General features: G+C 47.8%; 1 protein-coding gene across 1 annotated transcript in view; it reads left to right on the top strand.

Moving 5' to 3' along the window:
- BAIAP3 (BAI1 associated protein 3) overlaps positions 1 to 22,336 on the top strand; it is a 2,154,334-nt gene that overhangs the window by 1,910,138 nt on the left and 221,860 nt on the right. The window contains exon 21 of the mRNA XM_069647200.1: positions 2,386 to 2,537. Coding sequence (XP_069503301.1) covers positions 2,386 to 2,537 — 152 coding nt within the window. The remainder of the gene's footprint in view (positions 1 to 2,385; positions 2,538 to 22,336) is intronic.

The following is a 22,336-nucleotide window of genomic DNA, read 5'->3' on the forward strand; positions in this document are numbered from 1 at the left end:
CGAACAATGTGCAGTAGTTTAATTCTGAAAAATTGTGTTTAACATTTTATTAGAAATACCTGGATCACACAGAACTGCAGAGCTCATGAAATGCAGGAGAAAATTTCAAAAGGATTACAACTTTAAAGATTTGCAATCCATGCATTTCTTTCAAGGTCTGAGAAATTTCAATTTTGAATTAAAGCAAGAATAGAACAGGATACCAGGAGAGTATGGTTCAACCAGCTCGAATAAATAAGCGTGTGCCCACTAGACTATTCACAAACCTACCAAACTAGCCTCTGTAAGCCAAAGGCTTAACACATGACTGGCTGTGGCTCATGGCTATCGGCATTCTAGAGGCACTAGCCTGATATGTGCAAGAATGTGCCACCACTAATCTTGCAGAGCGACTGGCCATAGCTATTTGTTCTCTGCCTAGAGATGAAAATCACACCATATAAAGTTCCCCTTGATGCATGATGTTTGTTAATGTATCATGTGATGGAGCCTTCGTCATTTATTTAGGTTAGGTTCTTAAACTTTTATTCTGCAACAAATTACCACTGCAGTGGCATCAGAGCTCTTGGCTTGGCATGTCTGGGAAGTAGGCATATTGTGATCTCGCCTGGGATGATGAGACCATATGAGGAGAGAAGTGGGGATACGAAACCGGGATGGGAAAGTGGTTAAGGTTTTTGACAGACATTGCAAAGGGCGAGGTAGTCAGGAAGAGGTATGTTTGTGACGGTGTGTCTTCGCTGGAGGGGAGTATGTCATCATTTGAAGAAGGTAGTGTCTCTGTGTTGTATAAACATTTGGTTGAATTATTGTCAATTTGCTTGTCGAACGAGTTGGAGCCAAAATGACTGGATTATGGGCTCGAAGTGTGCTCAAACTGCCCATCAAAAAGAGAAGGCCTTGATCAGGATTGGGTTTATCCTTGTAACAGATCAGATCCTGAAGAGATGGATCCGGGATTCGGGGCCTGGACATGAGGAAGCCCTGCCTAGAGTGCACTGCATAACAGATGAATGTGATTGAATAATGATCAAGGACGGAGGGGAAGTTTTGTAAATGACCAAGCACCTTCTATGGGATGGAGCAAGCCTGGCGGCACCTCTTACTTCAGTAATACCCAAGTCTATGTACATCTGACGTGGTTTTATTTTCCTAATGTCAGGCATGCTCCAAAAATCTCCTGGCTTGTAGAGAGTGTGTTAGCTCCCGTCTCCCCATCAGCCGATACCAGCTATGTGCCAGGGTGTCTGCTAAGCCGTTTCCCTTTTGGGTTGTATTGTGTGTGCCGGCTGTGACCAGAAAAGCGATGCAAAATTGCCCTGGCTCTGTCCTAGCAGCTGAGAAAGTTAAACGGGAAATATGCAATCCAAGAAGCATGACACTTTCAGGAAACTGAGCAAAACGGCTTGGGTGCATAAGATCAGCCATTTTGTAAAAGCGTTGGTTATTCTGTAATCTTGGGCTAGAGTTGTAGAATGATTCCAAGGTAGGGAATGTTGTTTTAAAAGGGCTTCTTAATAATCTTTTCTTGCTGGTAGGGTAATGCATGTCTTTACACATTTGCACTGTGAGTGAGTGGAAAGGTCTACATTGGGAGAGAGAGTTGTTGGAGTATGCTCGAGTTATGCTTCTAAGTGCATTTATCGTTGCCATGCTGCTGGTACAGTCCAGTACTCCATGTGGTTAATATTTGGTGCAGTGCAGTCTGGTAAAACACTGACCGCTTCATTTGATGTTATGCTGTTCCAAATCACCTCCTGGTAGGTTCCAAGTGCTAAAGGGAAAACTATATAAACATACTGGGAAATGACTGGGGATAGAAAGATAAAATGTCGGTTCAGAGAGTTTATTGATTCCATGAGCTTGTTTCAACCGTCCCTTATATTTCCATCTGAAATGCTTCCAAAGAAATACAGATTATTTGTGCATATGCAAAGTTACCCATACAGGCTGAGGGACAGGAGATGGAGAGTGAGTAAATTGGGAGAGTGCAGCACTCATCAAATCAGATAGCTCCGCAAGATAAAGCACTTGTTTGTGTGATGTGTTTTCACAGTTTCGAATCACAAAAGGGCCGATTTAGCTGTCCATCCTTCCAAAGTTGCTCAATAAACTACTAATAAAATTGGATTTGGCACAACACTGTTAAGATTTAAGTTTATATGTTTATGTTTACATGCATACGATTCATAACTATTACCCACAACAATACACTAGCACTTTGTCAGGATTGTGGTGTCACGATAACAAAGCACAATGCACACTATAACGTTTGCCCGTTTTGCTCCATCTGTCGTCCCAGACCCCGAAAACTGCATTGCCCTGTTGCTCACTGAACTTCCTTTGTTTGCGTCTCCCTATATCTAATTGTGCATGGTTTTGCAGGTAGCTGATGACGTCAGTGCTGCCATGCAACAGCTGCCACCAGCATCAGAGCAAGAAGCCTCCAGTATGACGCACTGCAAGGGGGAGACCTTATTTGAACTGTACATCACCTTAAACGAGTTGAAACGGCTTAAAGACTTCCTTCCTTTAAAGTGAGTAGGAGAACTGCTTTAAAGTCCTTTAGTACAATGGACCGCATTCCGAGTTTGATGGTGTGGTAAAAATCTGGTGGTAATTCCATAGCTACCACCTTTTCTGGCGGCAATGGAATTACTGACAGTTTTGCCGCACTGTCAAACTCATGAGTTTGGCATTGAAGTTGAGTAGTTTCCTCTAGCCAAGTGTTAGAGAAAAATCGTATTCTTCAACTCCAAAAACAAGAGGAATTACCACTTGTGCAATTAGAGCCGGTGGAAATGCTTCCCAATTCACCATGGATTCCTCTCAATGTATGAGGGCTAACACCACCATACTGCCACTTGTAATCAACCTGTAATGTTTCCAGACCAAGTGGTGGTTTCAGTAATCAATGTTGGCACTAATTCCAAAAGAATTACCACCATGTGCGTAATTAGGCCCTATGACCCTGAAATCCTATAACTTTAGGAAGACTAAGGTTTCAAAATTGTTCATAGCAAATGTGTAAGAAGGTGATGTTTTGTCTCTTTTAAAGCAGAATTGTGTAATGGCTGAGCAAATCTGACCGACGGGCTAACAATGTTGCACTCTCATCCAAACCACTTAGCTTTCCAAGGAACTTAAAGCAATGAGTAGTCCCATTATCCCAATAATACGACTGATGAGATGTTGTGAGTGCACTTTGGATGTCAATCGGGCCAGATTGACATACGAATGAAGCAAAATATCATATTATGTCCAAGCAATCATTTGGCAGTGTATGCCATGTGCCTAATTCATGTGCTGAGCTGGCCTTTTTTAGTGCATTGTCTGATGAGGAAAGGTAACAGTTGGCCAAACACACCAGCTTGTTCTCCATGGAGCACACCAATGTTCTATCAAGGTCAACTCTTAGATAATCGATATTTGTTTCCTTTATTCCAATTAATGTTGTTTAAAAAACACTGTAAAGACTGGTGAATCAGTGGTAGGAAGATAGACCAGTGTCTGGGAAAACAATCAAGATGCTGGACTCTCACACACTATAACCAATCCCCAAACACAATGCTAACGGCAAGCAGAAGTAGCAGGACATTTTTGGAAGGAGTAGATCACACTCCACCCATCGACTGTAGCTACGTTGAAGCAGCATGCTCGGCAGGTTTATCTGCACCAATGCATTGAGAAGAACAAGTCGGAGGAACATCCCATCAAAAGAACGTTACCAGGTAAGAAAGTAACTTGTTCTTCGAGGGGATTGTGCCCTCCGATGTATTCCACACCTATGACAGACTCCCAAAGCAGTACCAACGTATGGAGGTGGGAAAAGAATTTCGAATTTTAGAATGCCCAATCAAATTGCAGAATAGAGGACCGCCTTGCCAAAGGCCAAATCTTGCCCATGGACGGAATCCAGGGAGCAGTGTTTTACAAAAGTATGGACAGAGGCCCATGTGGCTGCTTCACAAATGTTGCAAATAGGAACACCCCTCTGCAGAGCAGTAGAGGCAGCCACACCCCTAGTAGAATGGGCCCGTAAGCCTACCGGAGGGTCCTTACCCACCAAACGGTAACATTCAGAGATTGTCAAGATAATCCATCTGGACAAGGTCTGTTTAGAAACAGCTTGACCCAAACGCCTTCCAGCGTATCCAACAAAGAGCTGGTCGTCCACTCTGACCCTGGACATGCGTGAAATGTAGAAACTTAAAGCTCTCCCTAGGATCCAAACTATGGAGCCTCTCCTCTTCCTTACCAGTATGTGGAGGAGGATAGAACGCCAGAAGAATTACCTTCTGGCTCAAATGAAATTCCGACACAACCTTCAGAAGAAAAGAAGGACGAACTCTAAGGACCACCCTGTCCTTATGAAACACCGTGAAAGGTGGCTTGGCGGATTGTGCCTGCAACTCACTTACTCTGCGAGCGGAAGTAACCGCAACTAAAAATACAGTCTTAAATGACAACAGTCTCAATGGACAAGAATGTAAGGGCTCAAATGGAGCTCCCATCAGGAATTTTAGAACTAAGTTCAAATCCCAACCAGGCACCTGGAAAAGTGATGGTGGAAACACATTAGTAAGCCCTTTAAGAAACTGAGAAATCAAAGGAATCTTAAAATAATAACACTTCTCAGACGAGCGCTTAAATATGGACAGCGCGGCCAGGTAACACTTAATGGTACCCGCTTGCAGGCCCTTGTGGGCTAAAGAAAGCGAAAAAGACAGAACCACAGGAATGGCACATGAAAAAGGATCCACATTCTTTACCCTGCACCAGTCGCAGAACTTTCTCCAATGGCAACGGTACAGGGACTTTGCTGCGGGCCTTCTGGCCAAAAGCAACACCTCCATCACGTCTTCAGGGAGGTCCCAATCCTTATACCTCAGCCTTTCAGATACCAAGCATGAAGGCTGAGAGACTTGACCTCTGGATGGAGAACCCGACCCCCCTCCCGTGAGAGCAGATCGTCTCAATAGAGAAGACGGCGTGGAGGGCAGATGGACATGTTGAGAAGGTCCGGGTACCACTCTCTCCTGACCCATGCTGGAGCAATGAGGATCATTCGGGAACCGAACCTCCGTAACCTCCGCACCACTTGTGGAATGACGGGGACTGAAGGAAACGCGTACAGCTTTGGGAAGGACCACTCCACTATGAACGCGTCCCCTAAGGCTCCTCTGGGAGGAAATTCCTGCAAGCAGAATCTTTCGCACTTCCGCTTGACACTGGTGGCAAAGAGATCCACTTGTGGGGTTCCCCAAATGGCGAAGATCTCCAAAAGAACTTCCTGAGCCAGCTCCCACTTGTGAGAGACCGTGCTCTGCCTGCTCAGGGCGTCCGCCGCCTCGTTTTCGTCTCCGGCCAGATGAACTGCTGAGATCGAAATTTCCTGCTGGATGGTCCAGAACCAGAGCTGCATCGCCTCTCTACACAGAGGGAGTGATCCTGCCCCCCCTTTTTGTTGAGTTAGTGCATGTCCATTGTAATGTCCATCAGAATCAGGACATTCTTCCCCCGCACAGTCAGCAGAAAAGCAGGGCTAGCCTGACGGTCCTCAGCTCCAACAGATTGATATGGAGTCTGGACTCCAACGGAGACCAACGACCGCTGACTGCCAACTCGTTGGCATGAGCTCCCCATCCCGTGAGGGATGCGTCCGTCACGATCGTCACGTCCGGCCAGGGTAGCCAAAATGGTGCACCCCGCATCAGATTGCCTTTGATGGCCCACCACAGAAGATCCAGGGCGACCGAGGGCAGCACGTGAACGGGATCTGACATCCTGACAGAGGACTGCAACCACTCCATCTTGAGAGCCCACTGCAGAGATCTCATTCGCAGCCTGGTCTCTGGCACCAGTAAATTGCAGGATGCCATGAGGCCGAGCAACCTCAAGAACTCGAACGCCGGGAGACTCTGGGCATGTTGAAACTTATCCACCATCTGCAGAATGTGATGAGCCCTCACCTGGGGAGGCGAACACTGCCCCAGGGATGTGTCAAGCACTGCTCCGATGTACTGGAGCCGCTGGGTAGGTGTCAAGTGGGACTTCTTTAAGTTGAGGGAGAAGCACAACCTGTGAAGGGAGTGGCAGGTGATGAACAGATGATCCAGGACTTGCTCGGGAGAACGCCCCCTGGTCAACCAATTGTCCAGGTAGGGGTAGGTGTGAATCCCCCCTTTCCTGAGATACGCTGCCACCACCACCATTAGCTTGGTGAAGACCCTCGGGGCGGAGGTCAATCCAAACGGCAGGACCCAAAACTGAAAATGCGAGTCACCAACCGCAAACCTCAGGTACTTCTTGTGCTTGGGATGAATCGGCACATGAAAGTAAGCATCCTTGAGATCGAGAGACACCAACCAGTCCTGACGTTGAAGGGCCTGGAGGACTTGAGAGAGAGTAACCATCTTGAACTTGTCCTTCCTGAGGAGCTTGTTCAAACCACGCAAGTCCATGATGGGTCTCAATCCCCCGTCCTTTTTTGGGATCCAAAAATAAGGGGAATACCATCCCTTGTTCCTTTCCGCTACAGGCACCAGTTCTATGGCGCCTTTCTCCAGCAGGGATTTGATTTCCTGCGCAAGGAGCTGATCCGGACTCTTCAAACAGAGCTTCCCCGGTGAATTGTCGTGAGGCCTCTGCCGGAAAGGAAGACAGTAGCCGTGGACTATGATCTTCAGAACCCAAACATCTGAAGTAATGGCACGCCATTCTACAAGATGCTGCGCCAGCCTTCCCCCAACTGGCGAACCATGGGACATGGCCTCATGACTGAGCTGAAGCGGCTGCGGCAGTGCCTGAGGGCAAAGAGGCAACTGCCCGAGCTGCTTTGGCACCTCGAGTACCTTCTTTTCCACCTCTGGTACTCCTATGTTGGCCCCTTTGACTGGCAGCTCCCCTCGATATACCAAAGGAAGAGTAGTATTGAAAGGAACCTCCCCTCCGTTGCTGTCCGCTAGGACGAAAAGGTGGAGGTTGACGTACTGCAGCGCTCAACGACTTCGCTGTAGCTTTGAGGTCTGCAACTTCTCAAGGCTCTCGTCAGCCTTGCTGCCAAAAAGATGGTCACCATCAAAGGGCATGTTGAGAAGCCGGGACTGTACATCAGGAGCAAACTCCTTCTGCAACCACGCAAACCTGCGCATCACGGTGCTCGCCGCCATGGACCGGCTGACACAGTCTGCCATGTCCAGACCCGACTGAACGGATTCACACATGGCATCCTTGCCATCCTGAACAAGGGCACGAAAACCATCCTGTTCCTCCCCTTCGGGAATATGTTCAGCCGCCAAAGAAACACAATTCCACAGAGTGTGAGTGAATCTTGCTAAGGCACAAACGGAGTTGGCTGCCTTTAAAGCCATACCCCCAGATGAAAACACTTTCTTCGCCCAACCGTCAAATCGCTTGTCGTCCCTACCCGGATGGATGGTAGGGTACACAGCCTGCTTTGCTGGGGCCGTAGCCGCCTGCACCACCAAACTCTCCGGAGTGTGGTGCGTAGACAAGTAGCCGGGGTCACCATTAGCTGGACGGTATTTTTTTGGTAGCGACTTATTCATTGCCAGGAGACTCTCCGGTGTAGTCCAAGCCGCCGCCACCCTTCTTTGTAAGGCCATATGAAATGGCAGCACCGGGTCAGTGGGTGGACCCTGGTCCAATATGTCTGTCAGGTCATCCTGCAGAAAATCCACAGGTGGAGCAGACCACCCCAAATACTCAGTGACCCTCGACATGAGATGCCTGAACGAGGACTCAGCATGGGTACCAGGCTCAGTCCTGACAAACTCAACCTCCGGCGAGGTGTACAAACCCCTCCACATGAGACCCTTCATCCACCTCAGAAAGTAATCCAAAGGTTGGAATAGATCAGATCTGGATGGGGGAGCAGTAAAAGGCACAAAAACAGATCTTACTGCCTTCCTCAGAATTTCCACCGTCCTCCGGGACACCTCTGGTAAATCCTCCTCAAAAGGCGCTGAGGGCGCCGATGGAATCGGCGTCGACGTCGAGCAAGGCGTCGACAACTTCGACAACGGCTTCCAGGCCGGAGCCTCGAGCGTGTCCTTCGACGGCCTCGGCGCCGATGGCGTCGAAGACTTCCTCGGAGACGGACCCTCAAGAGTCCCTCGACGGATATGGCGCCAAGGGCGTCGATATCTTCTTAGAAGACCCCTCAGGCTCCAACTGTCTCGAGGGCATCGAGGACCGGGAGCTGGAGCGGGCATGGCTAGAGTGATCTACCTTTACCAATCGGGACCTCGACGGCTCCCGACGATCGCGCCGACCGCCCGAGCCCAAAGGCATGCGAGCAGTGGCCCTAGCACATTCCTAACCGGCTTCTCTCGAAGGCGCGGATGGAACGGAGCCTTGTGATTCGAAAATCGCCATCATCTCCTTGCGAAATGTGTCGCATTCCGCTGGAGATGAATGCTTGTTGGGACAAGCAACCCGCCGTCTGGCGGAGTACTCGGACGAGGACGGCGACCGGTGACGGCACTTCCACAAATGCCTAGAAGAGGCAGAGGAATGTTGGGAACCACTGCGCGACCGAGACCCCCTGGACTTACGCCAACGCAGAGAGTCGCCCCTCGAATCGTCGGTCGAAAGCCCAGCGGATTTCAACTTATGGGGTTTGGAAACTTTACCTACCGCAAGGCCTTCGAGGTCAGGGACTGGCAGTCATCGGAGTCATCAGTGGCGTGGCTCTCAAGTATCAGAGACAGACATCATGCGGGTCTGTAATGGACATTTTAGCACTGCAGTCCCGACACTTCTTGAAGACGGACTTCGGGTTCGAAGAAGAGGAAAACATGTTCACTAACGAAATATACCAAATACACAAACGAATCAGAAGAATCGTAGCGCGCCGAGATTCCGAGGCGAACACGTTCGCGGAAAAAAACGGAACTTAGGCTATGGGTGCCGTGCGTCCTATATATAATATCCGGTGACGTCAACCTCGACGGAGGCCCTCGAGGACAGCGTATCGACGTCATCGACGCAGGACACCTACGGTGAAAAAAAATTCCGAGGCAGCACAGCTGTGGTGATTACTGTCATAGATGTGGAATATGTCGGAGGACACAATCCCCTCGAAACATTCTTTTGTACATCTGGTGTAGCCATGCAATTTTGATGGCCATAAGCAAAAAAATAGTCCTTTTGTTGTAATGAGATGCCAACACATTTCACATACGCTGTCAATTTTGCAAGGCAAGATTTATAATCCTGTTAATACCACCTTCCTATTTATTTATTGGTTATTTGTAATGCATACAATACAGCAGAAATTGAGTTTTGCAGCACATCAAGACAATAAGGAGAGGGATAGGAAAGAGGAATCATGGTACTAAATAAAAACAAAATGTTCTTAAAAGGTCTTGCAAAATTCTGAATGTGTAAGCATTAAAGCATTAGAGCAGGGGAGCGGAAGAGGGGTGAAGGGGGTAGAAGGGAGGAAGAGAAACAAAACATTCTGAGTAGGTCATAAGATGATTTGGAATGTGCTGAACATGAAAAAGTGCGAGACGGGGGAGGAAAGGAAGTGGAGGAGGGGAAAGATGAAAGGTACAATAGAGGCAAAAACAGTTAAAAGTGCAAGGACAATTCAGCAGATTGCATTAGTAACCCAAAATGTATATTGTGACAATCATGTAAGAGTGAGTGCAGACTGGAAAAGCCTCACATCATGGAATGAGGGGCTACATCAGGCTTGCAAAAAACAATTAGGACTAATCAGGTAAGTTAGTGCAGACTGGAACAGCCTAGCCTCATGGAATGAGGAGCTATATGAGTTATGGTGACAAACAATTAGGACTAAGCAGGTAAGTGACTGCAGCCTGGAAAAGCCTCGCCTCAAAATAGGAAACAACAGAACATAAAAAGACAATGAAAAACCAGAAGGTGAGGGTTACAATATAAGAACATAGGGCAAAGTGAGGGCTAAAGGAGGAGGGAAGCAGCCGCCATAAAGCAAGCTACGCAGAATGAGGCATGAGAAGTACGAGTGTCAAGAGAATACTGGAGGAAAGGATTCAGGAGCTCCCAGCACATCATGAAGTGTGCAAAGACGGAAAGTCTCACGCACAGGAAGTGGGGTTAAATCAATTATGCAGCAACAAGGAAGGCAACACTGAGCTGGGTGAGCAAGAGGGAGAGTAGTGTGGGAACAATAGGCAGGTATACAGTGAACAAGTCCAAAGACGGAGGTCAGAGGACATGACTGGTGGCCCAGCCTCACTGAGCAAGATATAGGCAGTGTATCAGCAGGAGGCCAGGAGCACAAGAACTGTGATAGTCAAAGTAAAGTTAGCACCTTGTGCTGCAATGATCAATGGTCCGGATGCAGGGTGATCTGATAACAGTAGTGCTGTAGTAGTTGTGGTGGGCGAGCCCGTGCCTCGGGCCAACCCGTACTGTCACACATGCACATTCACACAAGGAGACTCGGGACATACGTGTGTGTCTTCTGGAGTCCCGCCGGCAACTGCCGCACAGATGTTCTTTATTCAGAACGCGCATGCGCAATCTGGAACGAGGCTCACGCATGCGTCGTCCGTACCTGCGACGTCACATCCCTTTTTTTCTTTAATCAAAAACAAAACAACATTTTAAATGCAACAGCAAAAACTTAATAAACCGAACACAGTGAGTTGCAGACCTGACTCGAACATAGGCTCAGTCTCCTGAGTCCAGGACGTAGTCCTTGAGGCTAGTAGTCAGTCTTCGGTCTCCTCGCACTGGATATCGAGGTACATTTTGGGGTGTCGCACCGGGGCCCTCTGCGGATGGCAAGACGCTCCACGGGGCATACTCTGCGGGACCGTCGTTGACTGCTCCTGATGATGTTCCCTCGTCAGGGTCGACATCCTCGGGTGAACTGTCCAGTTTCTTAAAAAACGATCGGTTGCGGGTGACAGTTCCTCGTTCATTAGCGGTAGTGACCATCGTTCCCTTCACATGAGTAACGGTCCACGGTTGGGGTTCATAGGGTAGTGACAGCTTTCCTTCCAGTCTGCGATTCCTGACCACCACTGAGTCACCTAAGGCCACCTCTTTATTTTGTAGGCCCCTTCTCGCACTCTCCTTTATGTTGCGTGCAGCTTGATCTTCCCGGACCTTATCATTGTCAAAGATCCCGGGTTCCCTGCCTTCTGTCTCGGGTATCAGCCCCCGTGGGCAGCGCCCGAATAACGCTTTGGCAGGGGCGACCCCCGTCGACTGGTGGGGCGTGGTCCTGTATTCTCTCAGGAATTCCACCAATTTCTGCTGTAGATCTTCCCCTCCACTTGCCGATATTCTCAACGCCTTATTTAAAGTCTGCATTAGTCTTTCCGCTTCCCCACTGGCCCGAGGCCAGAGGGGTGAAACCTTCCGGTGTTGGATGCCTCTCTCTCTCAAATATTGAGCAAACTGGCTGCCCGTAAATGGGGGCCCATTGTCTGAACACAGAATTTCGGGAAAACCATGCGCTGCAAACATTCTGTCAAATGCCCTGGTGGTGTGGTCGGTTGCTGTGGATTCAACTACCTCCACCTCCGGGTATCTTGACCATTGGTCGATCACCGCCAAGAAATACCGGCCCCTCCTCGTAGACCCGAAGTCAACATGGACAGTTCCCCAGGGTTTCTCGCTCCGTTCCATAGAGCTGATGGGCGGGGCCCTCTCAGCCGGACTCGTCACTTGGCACGGTAGGCACCTTTTCACATATAGTTCCACCAGGCTTTCTAGATCCGGGAACCATACCTTAGGTCTGAGCCTCGCCTTTGTCTTGGTGACCTCTTGATGCCCTACATGTGCCAGTTCTAGGACACGATTCCTCAGGGCTCGTGGAACAACAATCTGCCTTCCCCTCAGCAGTAGGCCATCGTCCGATATCGAAAGTTCGTCCCTCACCTTCCAGAGCGCCTGAAGATCCTTCTGTGCTCCCGCATGCCGTCTGGAATTGTTCTGAAGTACCTCTTTCCAATCACCACTTCTCACTGCTGTTTTGATGATTTGGAATACTTCATCTTTGGACGACTCGGTCGCTACAGTGATCCTGGACAGAGCTACCAGCATCGCACTCTCTACCACGTGACACACTAACCCTTGACAGTCGAACACCTCATTGGGATGACCTGCTCTCTCATAGTTCGGGTGGCGAGACAGATAATCTGCCGGATTATTGGTCCCGGGTCTGTATACCAGCTTGACCCCGTACTCCATGAGAGCCAGCATCCATCGCTCTATTCTGGGAGATGGTTTAGATGATGCTCCCGCTAGGATGGGCAGGAGTGGCTTGTGGTCAGTCACGACCGGTTTGCCCAAGATGTATAGACGAAAATGGCGGCAGCCCCAAAGGATCTCTAACGCTTCCCTTTCTATTTGCGGGTAGCGCCTTTCCGTGTCCGTGAGAGCCTTGCTCGCGTACGCAATGGGGCGCATGTCACCTCTGTTGTCCGCTTGCATAAGGACAGGCCCCAGTCCCACTGGGCTAGCGTCGACGACAATCTGAGATTCTGCGTTGGGGTCGAAGTACGCCATGGTATCTCGATCAGACAGGGCATTTTTGATTTCCTGAAACGCCTCCTCCTCTTTCCTGTCCCACACCCAGATGGCCTCATTCTTAGTTAGTGCCCTGAGGGGTTCAGACAGGGATGCCAGTCCTTTGATGAAACACCCACAGTAATTCACCATCTCCAGGAAGCTACGTACCACGGTGGGGGATTGGGGTGCTACGGCCTCACAGATGTCTCTCACCATTTCGGGATCGGATGATACGCCGCGGGCCTGAAAGATGAAGCCAAAGAAACCAATTTTGTCTTTGAAGAATTCACACTTCTCGCGGTGTAGAGTAAGCCCCACCTCATTCAGACGCCTTGGAGTGTGTTCCAGTCTTTTCATGTGTTCTGCCTCGGATTCAGCAAAACCCAAAATGCCATCACTCATATTTAGTACGCCTTTTAGTCCTGCCAGTGCTCCCCTGATGGCATTTTGGAATACCTCTGCCGCAGATGAGATGCCAAAGCTCAGGCGCTTAAACTGATAGAGGCCCTCATGCGTCGTAAAAGTTGTAACGTATCTTGAATCTGGGTGGAGCTCAAGCTGGTGGTAGCCCGACCTCAGATCCAATTTTGAGAATACTCTGGCCCCTTGTAATTCTCCTATAATGTCGTCGAGGGTCGGTGTAATGTGTCTCTCTCGTTTAATAGCAGCATTCAGGAGGTGCATGTCCACGCAGATGCGTACCGCTCCCGGTTGTTTTGGCTTGGGGGCTACCACTATGGGCGAGACCCAGGGTGTTGGTCCTTCCACCCTTTCGATGATGTCCATTTGGACTAGCAGTTGAAGTTCCTTCTCCACCTGTTCCCTGAGATGGAACGGGATCCTTTGATATTTAAGGGCCGTGGGCCGAATGGAGTCGTCGATGTGCAATCGCACTGGGGGAGCCTTCAACTTGCCCACTCCTTGAAAAATGCCAGAGAACTTGGCCAGCAGTCGCTCGATGTCTACCTGATAAACTTCAAAAGCAAAATGTACAAGGTCCAACGCTTCCGACGCCGCACAGCTGAGCAGGGAGTGTGGGCTGACGTTGGTGACGAAAAATCTGGCTTTGATGGTCTTAGCCCCCTTTGAAACAGGTGCCACAAACACCCCTTGAACTGGAAATGGAGTGTCTCCGCCAAAAGTGAAGATCTTCGCCGTGGATGCGTCCAATGGTGGTGGTCCCGGGATCGATTCGTAGTGTTCCGTGGCAAGCACACAAACAGAGATCCCCGTGTCTATCAGTACTTGTGTTGGTACACCTTAAATGTCTACAACACACTTGGGCTGACTCTTTTTCTTCGCCCCTGTTGCTATATTCGAAATGAAGAACACGTCATCTTCCTCCTCTTCTTCCTCCACAATGTTGAGACGTTGCACATCTTGTTCCAACGTCGCAATGCTCCGTTGCCTCATTGAACCGCCTCCATCGTCTTTGCCGGTCCCCTTTGTATAGCAATCGGCGTAGGAGCTCGACACATCCTGGCATAATGTCCGGGGCCATTGCACCTGCCACAGGACCTCGATTTGGTGGGACAGTCATCGGAGTGTGGTAGGTCGTATCCACAGTACTGGCAAATGGATGCAGAACCTTGCGCCGGAGCCGCTTCCTGGCGTTTCTGGTTCCACCGAGCCTTCGACGACATCTGCTTCCCTACTGTAAACGCCTCTTTGGGCTTGCCGGGGCGCACCGCTGTGTCCATCTTTGCCCCTCTTGACTCAGCCAGCTCATATATTCTTCTGCTGTCTAGGATCTGGACTAAAGTCCAACCTGGCTCTCGCAAAACTTGTCTGCGTAGCTTGCCCGAGCTGCATCCTTGGATCACTTGATTCCGGACCATGACATCTTCATTGTCCCATCTACAGGTTGCAGCCATCTGCCGCAGACGAGCGCAGAATTGGTCAAGTGATTCCTCTTCCTGCTGTTTTTCGCTGCAGAAGAGAAATCTGTCAAAGTCTACATTAGACAAAGGAATAAAATAGTTCTTAAGGGCAGTTTTGACAGCATCATAAGTTACCACTTGCAAGTTTAGGGACTTGTAAATGCGAAGAACGTCCATTCCTGCTGAATAGAGCAGAGTCGTCCTTTTGGCGTCGTCATTCGTTTCTCCAGTCGCTGTGAAATACATGTCCAATTTTTTTATCCACAACAACCATTTTGGGCCCAACTTTGAGGGAGGACCCGAAGTGTCAAATTCTTGCATGGGTAGCAGTGCACCCTGTTGTCTACGCACTACCGTCTGTGCTGCTGTTGCTTCTCCGTCGCTATCCGTCATCTTCACAGGTCGCACAGTCACCTCCCAACCGGGTCAGAGGTCGCAAACCTGACTTGGACAGATGGTTGACATACATGATCAAACTGGTCAGTGGTGGTGCTGTGTGGTGCCAGAGCTCTGGTGTCTGGTTGCACTCTGTGCTTAGGTGTCCATCCTGACACTACCAATCCTGTGGTCACAGGTTGTTTTGCAGTCCTCTTCAGTGGCAAAAGACTGCAGGGGTTCCAAAAATTGGTGTAGTGCTGTTTCTTAGTACGTGGGCGGCGCACGAGCACCTTTCCAGGCCGCTACTGCCTCACGCATTGCAGACAAGCTCATCGCCGTTGCTCGCGTTGGATTCGGGAAACACAACGGGGAAAATTATGATGATTGACACGTTGTACCGTGTCAAAATTCCCTCCGTTCGCGTTTTGCCTCATCGCCAGATGTGGTAGGCAAGCCCGTGCCTCGGGCCGCCCTGTACTGTCACACGCGCGCATTCACACAAGGAGACTCGGGACATACGTGTGTGTCTTCCTGAGTCCCGGCGGCAACTGCCGCACGGACGTTCTTTATTCAGAATGCAAATGCGCGATCTCGAACGAGGCTCGCGCATGCGTCATCCATACCTGCGACGTCACAGTAGTGAGCATACTTGACAAGGATAGCAGATAGAAAAGGGGGCGAGCCAGCCGGAAGAGATCAAGTCCTTCCTTAGTAGCCACCTTAGTAGAGTGGGTGCTCTGTAGTGCAGTAATGGGACAACGCTGGCCCTCGATCCACGGCGGCTCCACCACCCTGGCACTTGGTGATCTCGTGCCACGTGGTGGCGGAGCAGTGGAGAGGGCCTCAGCAGTCCGCTGAAATGAATTCCGAAAGAGAGTGAGGCCCAGACAAGGGAGAGTCCTTCTCCGTGGTATCATTGCTAATAGCAAACAGAGTGCTTTTTCAGGGAAAGAGGGCACCAGTATCCACATTCGGTGTGTTTCCCATACAGTCTCCCAGAGGCTGATTGCCTATTTTTGGAGAGATCATATGTCGATGAGAAAAGGGAATGTGAATAACTTAATGAGCACTTCAATAATGGGTTAAAACTAGAATTCAAAATGCTTTAATTCCCTTTTGCAGTGAAAGAAATTACCTGCATCGTAATTCCTTATGCTGAAATCAGGGACCATTGTCAGTGAAGGTCGAAGAACAATGCCTATGTTGAGTTGACAGGGTTCGAAATTGCAATTGCTGGGAGCTATTTAGCTCCTGCTTCTAGCCTAGGAGAGCCTGGTTAGCTTGAAACCAAAAGCTACAAGAAGCAACTTTGGGCTTCCCAGGATAACTGGTACCTTACAAATATGCATATGTGACATTAACTTCGAGTATTTGAGAATGTTAATAAAAAATTATTCAAACACATATAGTACACATTAAACATAATGGGCAAAAAGTTAAAATGTGCATCACATGTGGAAGTTACATTCCCGGTGTGCTGAATTCTCGCTCCTGGTTCCCCTGCAGTAGCGCCTGCCTAATGGGTGATGCCTGACAACCAGGAGCTGGTTTTAGCACCTGCTCATTGAATCTTCATTTCAATCCCTTTAGAATAATAGGGTGACATGCTATGAGTATGTATTAATTCAAGTTGTAAGTGAGCACTGACCTTAAATCAGTCAGGGGAGCAACAAGATCACAGAACACATGTGCACTGTCCTGGGCCAGCTAGACAAGCAATTTACTTAAGTAGGTTGGCTAGCATTAAAATTGCAGACCATATAGCTGATCTGCCTGCCCAGACTGAGAAAATATCCTTGCTACAAAGACAGACTTTTCATTGAAGTACAAGAGGCCTGAGCGAAGCAAGGCCGTTTAACTCGGGCCCTGTAATGTAAACACCCGTTCCAGCCAATTGGAACAGTGCTTAACACTATTAGCACCTGTCCCATGGGCTGGGACGGAGCTAGCAGGAAAGTATTTGTCCTGTTCACGGAAAGAAAATACAATACCAAGTTGGCCACCATGGAATAGGAAGGCGTGGCTCCGTACAGAGTTTCTCTTCCTTTTCCATGGCATCCGAACGGAACGGTGACAGAAGCTGCAGGAGTTGCGGCGGTGGCACACGCCACTGAAGCAACCAGGTAAGTGGGTATTGGGAGTTGGGGGACAAAGTGACTACAGGGTCGCAGGGGAAGATAGCAGACAGGGGAACGTGCCATCAGGTGGCTTGGAAGACTTAGATTAGCTGTTTCTCCCCGCGTTCTGTTCCACCTGATTGGCTGGCTCCCACACCAAGGGTGCTAATGAGATATGAAAAAACACAGGATAAAGCTTCTGTTTATGACATTAAGAGGTGAAATAGAGACATAACAGCGCTGGGAAAATCAATGCAGCTCCTAAATATCTCCATTCCTCTGGGTGGGTAGACCCAGAATCCCCAGATGAATTATGAAGTATGCATCAAGCCAACAAAAGGACAAAGAAAGCAAAAGCCATGTCAATTAGAAGATGGAAGAAACAACAACCAAGGCAGGAAATTCCAAAACATGGTGGTAGCCGTGTGATTACCCTGGAAGATACTCTTTGAGAATTGAAATTGAACAGACACCTGCAAGTACAGGAAGCATTTTCAAAGGTCTACAGTGAGACCCAACAGGTTCTTTAAACTGGATGGGCCAAGACCATATATACAGACCACTACAGACACATGGGTCATTATTAGAAGAACACAATAATTCACACAATCCTTCACCATATTCCTAAGAATATACAATCCCACTAACATTGTCAAACAACTTGTATGCAACTTCTTCTCTTTCGGGGACAGCTTCCCTTAGTCAACCCTTCCCCAAAGCAAGCACCAACACCTAGATGACTGCATCCGACTTAGTCACAAAAACATAAGTTTCTTTGAAAATGACCCTCATTTTCCATGCTGGAATGTGCACCAGCTACCATGTAAGTTCATCTACAGCATTTGATGATGACGCCCAGGAATCTTAAAGTCTTCCTGACATGGCAGTCTGTATTAAATATGTTCAACATAGAATTAATTTATTTATTTATTTATTGCATTTATAAAGCGCACACAAACCCTCAGACTTTGGGGCGTTACAATCCAGTTGCATGGAGCCCGTAGGCTGGGAAAGTACTTAGTTCAGGATTAGACAGTGGTAAATATGAATAAGTGAAAGTTAAGACAGTGGTAGGTATGAATGGGTAAACATGCAGGTACAATCAAGGTGGTGTTCATTCATGGGTTACAGAGAACAAGTACAAGTTTCAACGCCCAGGCTGTTGATTTGCCTGGTGCTGGCAGGGTGCTAGCCAACTGATTCAGGTGAATAGCTGGGTTTTTAGGGATTTTTGAAAGGCCCAGTAAGATGTTTCTGCTCTTAGGGGCTGCAGGAGTGCATTCCTTTGTTTTGCAGCAAGGACGGGGAAACTTGAGCCTCCTGCTGTGGTTCACTTGAATTTTGGTTGGACCGGTCCGTCAGTGTAGGGTGTTCTAGTAGGCCTGCCCATTTGTTGGATAACAATTTTTTGGGCTAGGTATGGCGCGGGCCACTTTTGATATGCACCTGTGTGTAATGGTGAGCGTTGTGAAGAGGATTCTTTGCCGAATGGGTAGCCAGTGTACTGCTTTCCTGGCTTCAGATATATGGTGATACCTGGGTAGGTTTAATGCCGCTCGTAAAGCATTATTTTGAATCGTCTGGAGCTTGTGTATATTGAGGGAGGATATGCCGGCAAAAAGGACGCTGCAGTAATCCAATTTTGCTCCTACCACTGCTCGTGCAATAGTTAAACAATTATCTTCAGATAGATAGCGTCTGGCTGCGATGAGTAGTTTGGTGGCGTATGCTGCAGATGAGGATATGGCATTTACTTGATGGGAGAGGGTGGCATCTAAGTAAACCCCAAGGATCTTCAAAGCCGGTGATACTGTGCTCATCATGCCCTCTATGTTGAAGGCAGTGTAATCTGCGTACAGTTTGTTTAGGATTGAGTGTGGTGCGACTAGAAGTAGTTCCGTCTTTTTTTCGTTGAGGCAGAGGCTGTGTGGTCGCCATACATGCCTGGATGGTGGTGTATGTGGAGTTTAACAGGGCAGAGTCTTGAGTGTAGTTGCCTGATAGTGGGAGGAGGATTTGTGTGTCATCCGGTGAATTGTGTAAATAAAGCCCATAGCATCTAGGAGGTCAAAGAGAGGCATAGTACAAATGGTATACAGCGTGGGAGAGACACAAGAGCCTTTGGGTGCTCCGCAGTTGATGGGAGCCGGTACTGCATAAGCTTGGTCGCAGAATATCTTCATGACTCGACCTTACAGGAAGGAAGTGATCCAGGCTGCTGCTTCGTGAGAGAAGGCAGTGCAGAGGTAATATGGTGACATAGGATACTGTGATCTACCAAGACAAAGGCTGCAGATCGGTCTAGGAGGAGCGGCAAGGCCGGTTTGCCCTTGTCTCTAATGTCATCCATTTGGTTTTTCAGATCAAGTAGTGCCGACTCAGTACCATGACCAGGGCGGAACCCTGATTGTCGGACACCTAGGATTTGATTTGATTCTAGATGGTTTTGAATCTGGATGTTAAAATCAACAAAGAAAATTCCCACACTACTAACAACACTTAGGTTGTATACATTTATAATTACTTATGACAATTATTATGTGCACAAATGTCACAGAGAGTATCTCAAAATAGAATTGATTTTAACATACAAAAGTGAAAAATACATATTTGTGTTGAATATATCATAGAAAAAAACTAAAACTAGTGTTCACTTTTGTATATTAAAATCAATTCTATTTTGAGTTATCTCCGTGGCCTTTGTGCGCGAGAAAATCTTCTCATCATCGCCCCTGTGTATGATGTGCCCTGCAGGACAAGAAAACAACTTCATCCTATCCCAGTCTGTTCAATACTATGTGTGGTGCATATCTACAGTCCATTCCTGTTAGTGCTGTCTGCCAAGGTTCTTTTGAACTCTGAATGGTATAAACCAAACCTCAAAGAATAGACCAAACTCTCCTTTATTAGATGCCAGCTGCACACAATAATTATCGAATCTCATCATGTGCCCTTTTTATTGGAAGGAGATGTCACTTTAGCAAACCTGTTAATACACCCTCTAAAAGTAGTGCCGTTTGTTGGTGAGTTGGAAACCAAAGTTCCATCCTTTAATTAAAAAACAACAATAAAGTTATCTCCCACACCTATTAGTCCGTCCTAAAAGATGCTTAAAGTCATGGGGCATTTTTTATTTGTATTTATTGAAGGAAAAGGTGTCATTACAAACAGAAATGACATACAACACAACGTAGGAAAAAACAGAGTGGAGGCAGTCCTACGGTATGGTACCTTTACATAAAAGCATTGTTTGGTTGAGTGACCTATGCTGGGTGGTGAAAGGGTAAGAGTGGGAATATGTACCCGGGACATGGAATGGAGGATGTAACAATATTTTTAACATTAACTTGAGGCCAATATTTATATATTTATATATTTACAAATGACATACAGCAGTGCTGAGGGCACACTGCAGAATAGGTGGGCGTGGCAGTTAGTTTGGATACAAGCATGGAAAGGCTTGGGGCGATAGCATTGATGGCTAGGTAAAGTATTGCAGTGGAGTAGGGCAAGAGTGGAAAAGGAGCACAGGAGGTGGTACAGGGATGCAGAGGACTGATAGCTAATGAAAAGACAAGGAGAGAAGAGTTGGGGAGAGAGTGTACAGTACGATGCAGTTTAGCGAGGAGCAGCCATTAATTAATTTATAGATGATTAGCAGGAATTTAAAGAGAGACATTTTACATGGAGCGTCATCTAGTGTGATGACACTAGGCAGACGTAGGGGAGGATCTGAGAAGGTTGAAAAGGGTGGGTGTCGTAAAGTTGAGAACTTTGTTGTGGGGGAAATATTCGTAGAGAGGTAGAACAAGGAGAAGGCTCATTCAGTTGTGCTCTTTTTCCGAGCCCAAGGGTAGAGACAAGCGTCTCAGGTGAGTGGTGCGTGAGGCGAGGGCATATTTTTCAAATGTTTAGGAGGCTGATCGTGGCTATGATGGTAATGGCCGCGATGAACTGGAAAAGTTTTAGGTCACTGTCAAAGTGAACTCCCAAAGTTGCAAGCCCAAGGTGATGGGTAAAGGAGGTTAGAGGGGAACAAGATGGAAGAGGGAAGGGTGGTGTTGGCATAAGAGGCAGGGAGAAAGTGGACATCCATCTTTGAGGCAGCGAAGAGCCATGCAGTGGAGAATGGAAATTAGGCAGTTTGTTATGCATGCAAACACTGCATGGGTGAAGGAAGGGAAGGAAAGGAAGACCTGAGTATCATTGACAAAGAAGTGATAGTTAAACCCTGAGGAGGACATTAGTTTGACCAGAACTAAATCTTGAGTAACACCTGTGGAAAGGGGTGTTGGAAGAAGGTGCTGGAGTCCAGTGAGATGAAGAAGGTATGGCCAGAGAGATAGGAGGATACCAAGCTGAGTACAGTGTTTTTGTATCCAAGAAGGGAAAGCATTTGAAGGACGGATGGAGGAGTAACAGTGTTGAATGCAATGCAAAGCCCTAGAAGGATGGAAATGGAGCAGAAGTGAGAATGGTGAGTAGTGGTAAGAGAATTGGTGACATGCATAAGAATAGTCTTAGCAGAGTATTTGAAGCAGAATCCAGATAGCAGAGGGTCAACAAGTAAGTGTACTTCGAGGTAGCTCACTATGCGGTTGAAGACAGCCCTCTCAAGGATTTTAGAGTTGTAATTGAAGAAAGGAGAGAGGTATGTACAGTAAAGGGTTGTTGTGGTAAGGTAAGCATTTGGTTTCTTTAGCAGAGGCATGACTGTAACTATTTCATAACAGGCTGGGAATGAATCAGTTGGGAGCAGATGAATAAGGCGAGGAGGTGAAAAGAGGTGAAAGGTTCAAGTTTCTTTGCAATTTGTGGTGCAAAGGGGTTAACAGAATGGGCTGGCAGAGCAAAGTGAACGTAGAAGGGAGGCGAGGGAGAAGTGGGATGGAGAGGAGAGGGTGGTTAAGATGGAGGATGTGAGAATTAGCATTTTGATGTTTATAGTGAAGGCCTAGGAGGCAAAGTCATAGCCAGAGAGAGGAGGTATTCAATCAGTTCCTGGTGAAAAAGCAAGGTCTGAAGGGTGCGAGCAGACAGAGGAAACACGATTAGGACGATGTAGCTGTTTTGCACTGTGGTCAGGGCCAGTAGAGAGTCCTTGGGGGCAGCGAAGAGAGCAGTTTGGTCTTTGAACCTTTGGCCTAATCGTTGATGCATGATTGTCCCCAGCAGCTGTACTTATATGTATTGTAAATATTTACCCAGAAAATATTGTCTTTTAGGTCCATTTCCGCAGTCCGCGCAGAGGGTTCTGGATACTCTGCTTTAAGCTTATTCCGTGCTTACTTAGCCAATTTCTTTCGTAAAGTATTTCCATAGTTTACAGTGTGCTTGCTAGCACTCCTTCAGTGGACCAAGAATCTTTGATATTCTTGTATTGAACACTGGTTCAACCTGCTCACTTAACAGCACGTCTTC

Source organism: Ambystoma mexicanum, chromosome 2q (assembly GCF_040938575.1).
Source record: "Ambystoma mexicanum isolate Mex_15411 chromosome 2q, UKY_AmexF1_1, whole genome shotgun sequence".
Taxonomy (NCBI): Eukaryota; Metazoa; Chordata; class Amphibia; order Caudata; family Ambystomatidae; genus Ambystoma; species Ambystoma mexicanum.